Raw genomic sequence first — 12,181 nt, 5'->3', positions numbered from 1 at the left:
ATTTAGGGTGGGAGGGAGAGAACTAGGTGGGTGGAGGCTCATCTGCACAGCCTCCTGTGTCACAGGAGGGAGTTGGAGCGAGGTTGTGTTGGGAGAGTAGGCATTAACTTTTTGGAGCAATCACCTTGTTAGTGGTGTGAGAAGTGAATCAGCAGGTAATCCATCTGGAATGTGCAGTCTGTCTCCTGGGCTGTGTGAGGTGGTTCAGGACACAGTGCTATCACATGGGCTATAAGCTCGGATCTAGTGCAGCTTTCCTTCAGGACTACTGCTCTCAGGCTAGTCCCCTCATCATCAGATGACCGTTGAGGGGCTGCCGCCATGAACTGAGCACCCACTGGTTCTAGTCACTTTGTATATTTTTCATTTAATTCTCACAATAGCCCGGCTTTGTAGGTGGCATTAGTCCCATTTAGGGGATTAAGAAACAGAATCTCAGAGCTAGTGAGTGGCCTGCTTGAGATCAGGCAGCTTGTAAGTGACAGAATCAAGGTTAGGGCCCAGCTGTTGCTGATCTTCTCCCTGGGGCTTCCATCCCCAGAAGGTGGTCCCTGATGATCTAGGTCTGGGTTCTGCAGCCCTCTGTTTGATATGATGCCTGTGAGTTGAGTGGGTGGGCCCATGATGGTCTCTGGCTTGGTTCCCAGCTCCAGGAATGTGCAATGTAGAGAAGGAACAGCTGATTGAAGTTCAAGCCCCACTTTACCAACAACCCAGTTCAGCAGACACCACCTGTGCCAGGTGTACTAGATAACTGTGTGACTCAGAGCAAGCCTGTTAACTTCACTGAGTCTCATTTTGAAAGGGCCGTATTTGGCCTTCTTGAAACCCTCAGAGCCTCTTTGACCTTGAATTGGAGAAAAAAAGATTTGGGAGAAGCTGGGTCCTGGGTTAGAGGGAGTTGGTTAATCAGTGAAGTGGGGGGCGGTCAGTAGAATGCAGGGATTGTTAGGATGTTCCTGTGTGAGTTACATTAAAATGTGGTCTCATAAAGAGCAGCTCTGATCAGCTGGAAGTTTTTCCCCCCCCCCCAACCAGAGAGGCTTGCTCTGGGCAGTCTGCTGTCCTCCTGGTTCCCATTTACCAAGAGCATGTGCTAGCAGTTGTCCATCTATAGTGAGGGATGGTCTCAGAGCTTGTGACCCATGGCATGAAAGGGTCACAGCCTTGGCTAGGTCTCTGGAGGAACATCAATTAACCAGAGACTGCTCAGTAAGGAGGTAGTGTCATGTGAGGCCTTTCTAAGTTGCTGTCTTTTTCCTTCTTCGTTAACAGATCTGCCTTCATTACAACAAAGGAGATGGACCGTACGGCTCTTGTTCCTTTAAAAAGCACTGTATCAAGCTCCATGTCTGCCAGTATTTTTCGCAGGGTGAATGCAAGTTTGGCACTGGCTGTAAGAGATCCCATGATTTCTCTAATTCTGAGAACCTGGAAAAACTGGAGAAGTTGGGCATGAGGCCGGAGCTGGTGAGCAAGCTGCCTTCCATTTACAGAAATGCTCATGACATCAAGAATAAGAGCTCTGCTTCCATCCGGGTGCCACCTCCACCCTCGCAGTCACAAGGGACTTCCAGTAAGGCTCTGGGCTGGGGCTCCTAGATTCCAGCTGGCTGCCAAATGGAATGTGTGACTTTGGGCAAGTCTGTGCTGCTCTGAGAAAAAGGGAGTTGGCCACCCCTTTCCAGCCAGTGGGGGCTGTGAAGATGAGTTGAAATCAGAGCTGTGAACAAACACATTTTAAACAAATTTGGGTTGGTGTGGACGGTGGGTGAATTCCCTCTGGGCCTGAGATCTGCGTAGAGATGAGTGATGCTGCTTCTCCCTATCTAGTCTTCCCTCTTCTGCCCTGGAGAGCTTGTTTTCCTGTGAAGGACCCCACAGTTAAGAATGCCATGCTCTACAATTCTGGGGCCATCCTTTGCGTTATGTTCTGTTGAGATTTTTTTTTTTTTAATAAGTGCATGAGGCACATTTTATCTATTTTTTTGAATGAAGCATATTTTAATTTTGGCTCTCTTTTGACATGAATGGAATTTTTTTTCATCATTGCAAATTTACTTTGTTCAGTGCTCATCTCTAAATGGTACCTGCTGGGCTACAGTTGGCACTGACTTGTTGAATGGTGAACCTGCCAGGATACTTTTTATTTTTTGAGGAATGTCATGCTTAGTGACAGGCATATGGGGGGATTTTGAGCAGAGATTGTTTCTTTAGTAAGCATTTCTTTTTTTATATAAAGCTTGTAATTAGACTGTGTTGGGTCTTAGTTGTGGCACATGGGATCTTCATTGTATCACACGGGATCTTTTGTCACAGAGCATAGACTCTCTAATTGCCTTGCATGAGCTTAGTTGCTCTGCCACACATGGGCTACTAGTTCCCTGACCAGAGATCAAACTCCTGTGCCCTGCATTGCAAGGTGGATTCTTAACCACTGGACCACCAGGGAAGTCCCAGTAAGCATTTCTTGAGTACCTGTTATACTGTGGGAAGTGAATACCATGATTCAATACCAGGGAGGCTACGATGCCTTGGTGTCCTGTGAATTTCACACTATCTGCTGCTGGCTGGTCATCCTGATAATCCGTTTTTTCATTCAACATGAGTCCTTGCCATGTACTGGCCAGTGTCCTGGGCCTTGGTTCTAGGTGTCTCTGAGGCACGGCTCCCCCAACTTGTTAGCTGTACTGATAATCTAGGATTTTTAATAGATCACTTCCTAAATTATTAATGCCAGGATGACCAGCAAACTAACTTACCACTCTAAACTTACCTGAGATTTATATTTGAGAGGTGTCCTCGCTGTATGTTTCCTTTACATTTTCTTCAATTACTTTTGGTTAGTTTCTTCTAACAGTAGGAAGCCTAGAAGCAAACGATTTTGCTTTAATAGATTGTTAAGAGTGTCAGTTGGATTATGGCCTTGTTAGAAAGGCAGGGAAGGATACCTGCCCCTGGAGGGAGAGGGAGGCAACCTCTAAAGTGCCACAGGTGTGAGCTTTAAGGTCCAGCCTGTGGATGTCTGCTGCTGCTAAATCACTTTAGTCGTGTCCGACTCTGTGCAACGCCATAGATGGCAGCCCACCAGGCTGCCCCGTCCCTGGGATTCTCCAGGCAAGAAAACTGGAGTGGGTTGCCATTTCCTTCTCCAATGCAGGAAAGTGAAAAGTGAAAGGGAAGTCGCTCAGTCGTGTCCGACTCTTAGCGACCCCATGGACTGCGGCCCACCAGGCTCTTCCGTCCATGGAATTTTCCAGGCAAGAGTACTGGAGTGGGGTGCCATTGCCTTCTCCAATCTAAGAGTATAGAAGCTTTCAATCTCAAAAATAAGATCAAATTAATACACCGAACTCTGTAGCCTGAAAACAAAGTACATTTTCATTCAAGTCCTGTGGGGTTTTAATTTAGGGAGGTGATTGAGTGATGACAAGGAGAGTTTTATAGGTTTACATGGTGGTAGTTGGGGCATGCCCAAATGTAATTATTAAGTAATGGCTCATTGAAGCAATTCTAGTAAAGGTAGACTTTGAAAGCATGTGCATCCTCCTGGTTACATTAACATCTGTGTGTGTGTGTGTGTGTGTGCATGCGCATGATCAGTTGTTCAGTTGTATCCAACTCTTTGTGACCCCATGGACTGGAGCCTGCTGGGCTCCTGTGTCCATGGAATTTTACAGGCAAGGATACTGGAGTGGGTTGCCATTTCCTACTCTAGGGGATTTCCCAACCCAGGGATCAAACTGGCATCTCTTGTGTCTCCTGGAAATGGCAGGTGGATTCTTTACCATTATGCCATCTGGGAAGTTCTTATAGTTAACCTAAATAAGGTTTCATTTTGAATTATAGGCTTTCCATTAATTTTTTTTTTTTTTTGGTATTGGAACCCAATTCTCATAGTTCATTTGCTTTTGGAATCAAATCTAGTTTATAAAATGCAGCCTTCACTTGTTCTCTGGGGTAATCACGGCTGTAGATACAGAAGGAAAATGTGTTGGTTAGTGGTTCCCCACCCCTCCCTATTAAAGTGTCCCAGGTTCCACTGTTGAAAGCTGCTGATTGAGTCAGTCTGAGGGAGAGCTGAGCACTTGTGTTTATAAACAGGTCTCCTAGTGAATTGGGTGCACAGCCAGAGCTGAGAAAAAGCTCACCCCAACCATGATGTCCTGGATTTGGCAGCAGTCATATGGCCTTGGGCTCCTGGATTCCTCCATAAAAGGCAGAGAGGGTCCACCTGTATGTCTGAGGGTGCTTTCATCTAGAACATTATAAGATTTTGTGATGTTGCCTTGCCCACTTTTGCCTCATGCAGAGGAATGAATGAATTCTGTTCTCTCTCCTTTGTACCTTGAACTACTCCAGCCCCATATCAGAAGCACTGGTGACATATCTTTGTGGTCTTTCTTTGTAGAAAGAAGAGACACAGGTTCTGTGTCCCTAAACACTGCCACCCAAGAGGAGAGTGATCAGATCTGCTTGTTCCATATCTGGAAGAGCTGTAGCTTTCAAGGTGAGTCGGGGGGAAACCCCTTCATCCACTTGCAGGCGGGACAGCTGCTCCTGGTTCCCAGAGCTCTGCTCTGATGTCACCCCTCAAGGTCCTCTCACCCATCCAGAGAGGTTCGGGCATTCTTAATTGCAAGCTGGTGGCACTTCAGTGATTTTGTTGGGGAGTTGAGAGTGGTAAGAATTATTGAATACTTGAGTTTCTAAAAATCAAACTGTAGATGAGTTTGGGGGACTGTTTGTTTCATGCAGCAAACGAATGTCAGGTGTTGTCCCTTGATTAGCTTAGTGTGAGGTCACAAACCCACAGAAACACTCGGATGCCCAGTCTAGTTCCCTTCTAGAAGGAGGTTGTAGTCTCAGAGATGCCTCAGAACCTAGGAACAGGAGGAGACCCCTCTGTGTACTCTTGGGGGATGAGAATTTGTTTAAGTTCAGAGTTTCTCTCAATACTCTCTTTTTTATCAGATGTAGCAAATGTTTTGTGTGTGTGTGTGTGAGAGAGAGACTGTATTTTTACTAAATCTTTGTTCTTGCTGATGTCCTGGGCTTTGACTAAAGAATGATTCCTTCTCAAATTTGGTGACTCTTCTTAAAAAAAAGACAAACACCCAAACTTCCTGTTTTGTTTTCAGTCTTTAAAAAACTACCCAAGCAATTCATGAATACTTTCACTTTGTAAATGAGTGAAATGGTACAGAGTAAATCCTGAAGTCTTCCTTCAGCCTTCCAAAGGTAAACATGGGACTGTGGTCATATTTGTTTTACATATTTGTCAACAGATGGGAACATGTGATATGCATTATTTAACCTACTTCTTTTACCTAATGGTGTGTCTTGGTGATTTTTTCTATGTTAGTACATATGTGTATGTCTACCTGGATTTTAAAAACAACTGTGTAGTATTTGATTAGAATGATTTTTCCTTGAACATCTGAGTATACATGCATTTTACCATGGATAGATTCCTGGAAATGGAATACTAGGTCAGGCAATGTGTGAGATACACACATACACCACACACACACGTTTGTGTATGTATATATATGTTTTTAAAAATCAGCATTATTAGATATAATTAATACAAAATAAAATGCACCCTTTGAGTTTTGGGGAATATGTTTGCCCATATTACTGGCACTATAATCTGGATGTGAAACAATTCTCTCATTCCAAAAATTGCTCTTATGCCCCCATACAGTTGATCCTCACCACCCAGTTTCCTGACCCAAGGCAATCCCTGATCTGCTTTTTGTTGATGGGGACTACTAGACTTGCCTTTTCCAGAATTTTAAATAAACGTAATCATGTATTCTGTTGCATTGATTAACTACAATTTGTTTATACATATGTACGTTGATGAACATTTGGGTTATTTCCAGTTTGGGGCTTTTATGAATAAAACCTCTATGTCAGTTTTCATGTACAGGTTTTCATGTGGATATATGTCTTCATCTCTTAAGTAAAGACCTCAAAGTGGAATGTCTGATCGTATGATAAACATGTATTTAACATTACAAGTTACTGCCAAACTGTCCTCCAAAGTGGATCCATTTCACTTTCCCGCCAGCTGTGTAGTAGAGTTTTGGTTGCTCTGCATCACTGTCAGCACTTGGTATTGTCAGTCCTGTAAATTTTAGCCATCCTAGTAAATGAGTAGTGATATCCATTGTGACTTTCATTTGTATTTCCCTGATAAGTAATGATGTTTAGCGTGTATTTTCATATGCCTTTTGGCTGTTTGCATATCTTCTGTGAAGTATCTGCTTAAATCTTTTGCCTATTTTGCAGGCAAATAACAGCTTTGTTAAGATATTAAGTATATTTCACATAGTATACAATTTATTTAATGGTTTTTAACATAGTCAATTTGTGCAACCATGATTACAGTTAATATTAGAACATTTTCATCACCCACAAAGAAACCCATTAGCAGTCACTACCCCTTCTCCCCACCCTCAGGCTCCTGGTAACTACATAATTTACATTATGTCTCTATGGGTTTGCCTGGATATTTCATATAAATGGAATCATACAGTATATGGTCTTTTGTGACTGTTTTGCCCATTTTTTATTGGGTTGTTTGATCTCATTATTGATTTGTAATAGTTTTCAATATTCTTTATTCACTTCACATCTTTGTCAGGTGTCAAATTAGCCAGACTTCATTGTTATTACTTTGAAAGATGAATTAAGAATGTACAAAAGACAGTAAGAAATGTCTTCCTCACACCCTTTTTCCCAGCACCAAGATTCCCTCCATAAACAGTCCTTATTACTAGTTCCTTGAATATCCTTCCGTAAAGATTTTATTCAAGCAGAAGTGTATATCTAGTCTCTTTTTGCACAAGGTCACTATGCACACTATTTTGTACCTTTTTTCAAATGATACAGATGTTTGACTTTTGTAGACTATATTTTCATTTCAAAATTCAAATCTTTCCTCATACCTTTGTGCCCAGCCACCTAGTCTTCCCTCTCCCATTCCCACATGTGTATTTAGTGAGAATATATCTAATCCTGTCTTTTCTATTTTTTCACCCAAATAGAGGCATTCCATACCTGTGTATCTTTCTACCTAATAGTATATGGATCCTGCAGGTATCAGAGTGTGGAGATTCCCATTGCACTTCTTTCCTGTCTCCCTTTCCTCTCACAACATTCCTCCTTCAGGATGTACTAGAACCTCTGCAGGTAGAGGTGGGTGTGAGCAGCGTTCCAGGTGAGCTGCTGGCATTGGCCAAGGCACAGCAGGCAGGAGGTACTAGGAGGGACAGACCTGGGGAGCACAGGGAAGGCAGTGGGAGCAGTTGGCTGGCAACCACAGATCCAGGCCATGTGTATAATACATTCTAGGAGTGGGGTATGTTGAGAAGGGGAGAGCATGTTGGTAGCCACAAAGATCAAGGCAGACTGGAACCGTGCTGCTGACCCACCTGTGGTAGGACCTGTTTGGGTTTGGATGGTTCTAGTAGAGATGGACCTGCCTCCATTTCTGGTGTGATCGCTCTCCATCCAAATATCACATATATGGCAATAATGCATGGACAGACTGCCCCCTGCAGGGATGGAAGCTTTGACCATCTCATGATCAGCTGCTTTACTCTCATGAGATGTAATTCATACATAATGTAACCTACCAACACACAGTTTTAAAAAATAGGTTTGATGTGTTTAATGTCCTGTTAAAAAGGGAGACATAAAAGGCAAGTGTGTATAATAAAATTCAGTATCTAAATGCTCAGGTATGACGTCATTAAAAAAGGCTCCCTCACAGATTTCTAAAATGTTGCCAGGTCAGCAGGCAGCACCACACCCATTGGGAACCACAGGGCTGGGCCATGCTATGTGCTGCCAATGTGCTTACCTCCTTATATTTTTATTTCAGATAAGTGCAGTAGAGTTCATTTCCACTTGCCATATCGATGGCAAGTCTTAGATGGAGGCAAGTGGAAGGATTTGCACAAAATGGAGCTTATTGAAGAGGCATATAGCAATCCTGCAAGAGACAGGTATGAAATACGTCATCTGTGTCTGTTTGTGCCTGGGCCTTTGTGTGCAGTATAAGAAGTTTAGACATAGTGGGCTTTAGTTTTGATGGGCTTCAGACAGACACACACACATGGAGTAAGCAGGCTACCTGGTCTACAAGCAGAGGCTCTGGGCTGGAAATTGAGGGCTGATGGTCATGCTGGTGGTTGACGCCTCTGTTCCCTCATCTTCCTCTTTTTTCAGGGAGGAGCTATGGGGAGAGGAGTGAGGGAGGGGTACCAAGTAAGTTTTGAATGATTTGATTCTGGGATTGATTATGTAAATGTATCCTCATTGATTAGTCCAGAAAACCAAAAAGTAGTCATTTGTGAAATTTCTTTAGCCTTTGCCTGTAAAGTCATGCAGCTGAACTGCTGTTTATCATTCAGTCTTTTTTATTTTTCTACGTATGTCCTAGAATTTTCACTTAGAGTAAACGGGGAAGTGTTGAGTAACTTTATTTTCAAATGCTTACCGTATCTTGGATTCCTTGGAACATATGTTGCCAAGAAGAGAATTTGAGCCCGTTTTTTGAGTGGGTAAAATAAATTTGTGCTTAGGGTACAGTTATGTGCAACTTGATGCTGGTAAAGTACGTGAAACAAATTATCCCCCTTTTGGAAGATTAAGTGGCTCATGTAGCCAGCCCTTATCTAAGTCTCCCCCTTCTCTTCCTCTCCTTTTCTGAGGCTTTTTAAGTTAAAATGGATACTTGGTGATATGCACAGCTACTAAGCATATAGGTCAGTGAATTTTGAGGAAGGCATAAATTGTGCAGCCAATGCCCTGATCCAGCTGTAGACCATTTTCATCACCCAGAAGCCCCCCTTCCAGCCCTCTTCCGGTCAGTGTCCATGCCACAAACCACTGCTGATTCAGCGTCTGTCAGCACAGATAGTCTTGCCTGTCCTTTAACCTGGTCTGAAGGGAGCTGCTGTCGACGGTTCCCATGTGTTTATGTGTTCACATGTGCTCCGGCTTCTGTGACTTAGGTGTTGGGGGTGAGCCTGCTGGGAGCCAGGCTGGTCCCTCCTCGGCTCTGTTGGCGGGTGCCAGGTTGTCTTCCACAGTGACTGTACCGCTTCCCACCCCCATTAGCGGTCTGTAATGACGTGGCTCTCTCACATTTGGTGCAGTCTGATATCTGTGCTTTTCTGGTCTTCAGTGTAAAGTGAGGTCTCTGTTTGCATACCCTTGAATCCTTGTGAGGAGAGGTGTCTCCTCAGTGCCCACTTGTGCTTTCTCTGCTGTGAAATGTCTGTGTTTGTAGTTTGCCTGTTTTGTTGAGGGGAAAGGTTGTGCTTTTCCTTAGTTTTGGAATTCTTCAAGTGTCTGGGTATTAAGTATATATTGAAAATAAATGAACTCCCCCTGTCAGCTTAAGGTATCTGTTAATGAAGAGAAGTATTTTTCCATCGTCTTCTTTATGGTTTTATACTGTTTTTTTCTTTTCCTTTTTTTTGGAGGGTTTCTACTTTTTGTGTCATAAGAAATTCTTCTTATCCTGAGACTGTCAAAAAATTGTCCTGAATTTTTCTTTAAAAACTCTTAACATTTTAAGGACTGCATTAACCTCTCCTTGCCTGTGATGGAGTATATGTCCAATTTCATTCTTATGAAGATGAATTTCCAAAGACCACTTTAAAAAATATATTCAACTAAAAATTTAGAGTTTGGGATTGCCATGTACACACTGCTGTATTTAAAATAGATAACAAGGAACTACTGTAGAGCAGAGGGAATTCTGCTCAATATTCTGCAATAATCTAAATGGGAAAAGAATTTGACAAACAATAGATAAATGTGTGTGTGTGTATGTGTGTGTATATAACTGAATCACATTGCTATGCACCTGAAACTAAGACGACATTGTTAACCAACTACACTCCAACATGAAAGATTGTAAAATAAGTAAAGCATTAAAAAATAAATAAAAGGTTAAGATTAAAAACATAAAAATATATTCAAAAAGTAAATCGCAATGAGGCAGGGACTTCTCTGGCAGTCCAAAGGTTAGGGCTTCACCTTCCACTGCAAGAAGTACAAGTTCCATCTGGTCAGGGAACTAAGATCCCACATGCCTTGTGGCCAGAAAACCAAAACATAAAACAGAAACAATATTGTAACAAATTCAGTAAAGACTTTAAAAATAGTCCATGTGGAAAAAAAAAACACCAAAATAACCAAACTGAGAAAAGTGAGCCAAAATATATTTGGGATATATGTAAATATATATATATAGAGAGAGAGAGAGAGAGGTATTTCAGGTGATTTAAAAAAAAAATACATTTGTAATTCACCTCTGTCTCTTATGGACAAAAGAACAACACCCGCTGCCAAATGTTAAACTCTACTCAGCAAAAGAAAAAATTGTGACGAAACAGACATAAAATTTACCTACCATCTTAACCATTTTTAAGTGTAAGGTTCAGTAGCATTAAATAGGTTCATGTTGTTCAGCTATCTTACATTGTTCATTTCCAGAAGTCAGTCGATTTTTAAACCCACCCAAACTGAGTCAGATTTGACAAAATGTAATATATTGTATAGGTTAATTTCAGACTTAGATGCCAAGTACTACTTTTGTAAGTAGGCCATCTTTTTTCCACCTGTTTTCAATGCTGTCTGTGTTAGGTGTTGAGTTAGCAAATACACTTCTTTTTCTGGCCCCTTCTGCTTCATTGATCTGTGTGTCTCTTATCAGTATCACACTGTCTCATGTAGAAGAGCTTTACAGTAACTTTAGGTGTCTGGTAAGGCAGTTTCCCACTGTTTTCCTTCAGATTATCTTGCCTCTTGGTCTTTTTTTCCTCTTCAGAAATTTTAAAATCTGCCTGTTGGTTTTCACAAAAAAACTCTGGTGTGATTTTTTTTTAACTAGAAATTGCATTGTCTATTACGTTTGGGGAGAACTGACGTCATAATACAGCAACTCATTTAAATGTACTTTAATACCTTTATTTTTCTTGTGATGAGAATTTTTTAGGATTCATTCTGTTAGCAACATGCAAATACTGCTATACAGCATCATTAACTATAGTTAATCATACTGTGCATTGCATCCCTCAGTTCAGCTCAATTCAGTCACTCAGTCGTGTCCGACTCTTTGGGACCCCATGAATCATAGCATGCCAGGCCTCCCTGTCCATCACCAACTCCCAAAGTTTATCCAAACTCATGTCCATCAAGTCAGTGATGCCGTCCACCCATCTCATCCTCTGTCATCCCCTTTTCCTCCTGCCCCCAATCCCTCCCAGCATCAGGGTCTTTTCCAGTGAGTCAGCTCTTCGCATCAGGTGGCCAAAGTATTGGAGTTTCAGATTCAGCATCAGTCCTTCCAATGAACACCCAGGACTGATCTCCTTTAGGATGGACTAGTTGGATCTCCTCGCAGCCCAAGGGACTCTCGAGTCTTCTCCAACATCACAGTTCAAAAGCATCAATTATTCGGCACTCAGCTTTCTTCACAGTCCAACTCTCACATCCATACCTGACTACTGGAAAAACCATAGCCTTGACTAGACGAACCTTTGTTGGCAAAGCAATGTCTCTGCTTTTTAATATGCTGTCTGGGTTGGTCACATCCACAGCTGGGTATTGTTTTTGCTTTGGCTCCATCCCTTCATTCTTTCTGGAGTTATTTCTCCACTGATCTCCAGTAGCATATTGGGCACCTACTGACCTGGGGAGTTCCTCTTTTCAGTATCCTATCATTTTGCCTTTTCATACTGTTCATGGGGTTCTCAAGGCAAGAATACTGAAGTGGTTTGCCATTCCCTTCTCCAGTGGACCACGTTCTGTCAGATCTCTTCACCATGACCGGCCCGTCTTAGGTTGCCCCACGGGCATGGCTTAGTTTCATTGAGTTAGACTAGGCTGTGGTCCTAGTGTGATTAGATTGACTAGTTTTCTGTGAGTATGGTTTCAGTGTGTCTGCCCTCTGATGCCCTCTTGCAATACCTACCGTCTTACTTGGGTTTCTCTTTCCTTGGGCGTGGGGTATCTCTTCACGGCTTCTCCAGCAAAGCGCGGCTGCTGCTCCTTACCTTGGACGAGGGGTATCTCCTCACTGCTGCCCTTCCTGACCTTCAACGCAGGATAGCTCCTTTAGGCCCTCCTGCGCCCGCACAGCCACCGCTCCTTG

General features: G+C 42.6%; 1 protein-coding gene across 3 annotated transcripts in view; it reads left to right on the top strand.

The window, feature by feature from the left end:
* Positions 1 to 12,181, top strand: part of PARP12 (poly(ADP-ribose) polymerase family member 12) — a 59,901-nt gene that overhangs the window by 19,586 nt on the left and 28,134 nt on the right. For all 3 annotated transcript variants that reach the window (XM_070788240.1, XM_019959175.2, XM_019959173.2), the window contains exons 3-5: positions 1,276 to 1,576; positions 4,412 to 4,510; positions 7,895 to 8,018. In XM_070788240.1, the coding sequence (XP_070644341.1) occupies positions 1,276 to 1,576; positions 4,412 to 4,510; positions 7,895 to 8,018 (524 nt within the window). The remainder of the gene's footprint in view (positions 1 to 1,275; positions 1,577 to 4,411; positions 4,511 to 7,894; positions 8,019 to 12,181) is intronic.

Source organism: Bos indicus, chromosome 4 (genome assembly GCF_029378745.1).
Source record: "Bos indicus isolate NIAB-ARS_2022 breed Sahiwal x Tharparkar chromosome 4, NIAB-ARS_B.indTharparkar_mat_pri_1.0, whole genome shotgun sequence".
NCBI lineage: Eukaryota > Metazoa > Chordata > Mammalia > Artiodactyla > Bovidae > Bos > Bos indicus.
This window is presented reverse-complemented; position numbering and strand designations above follow the sequence as displayed.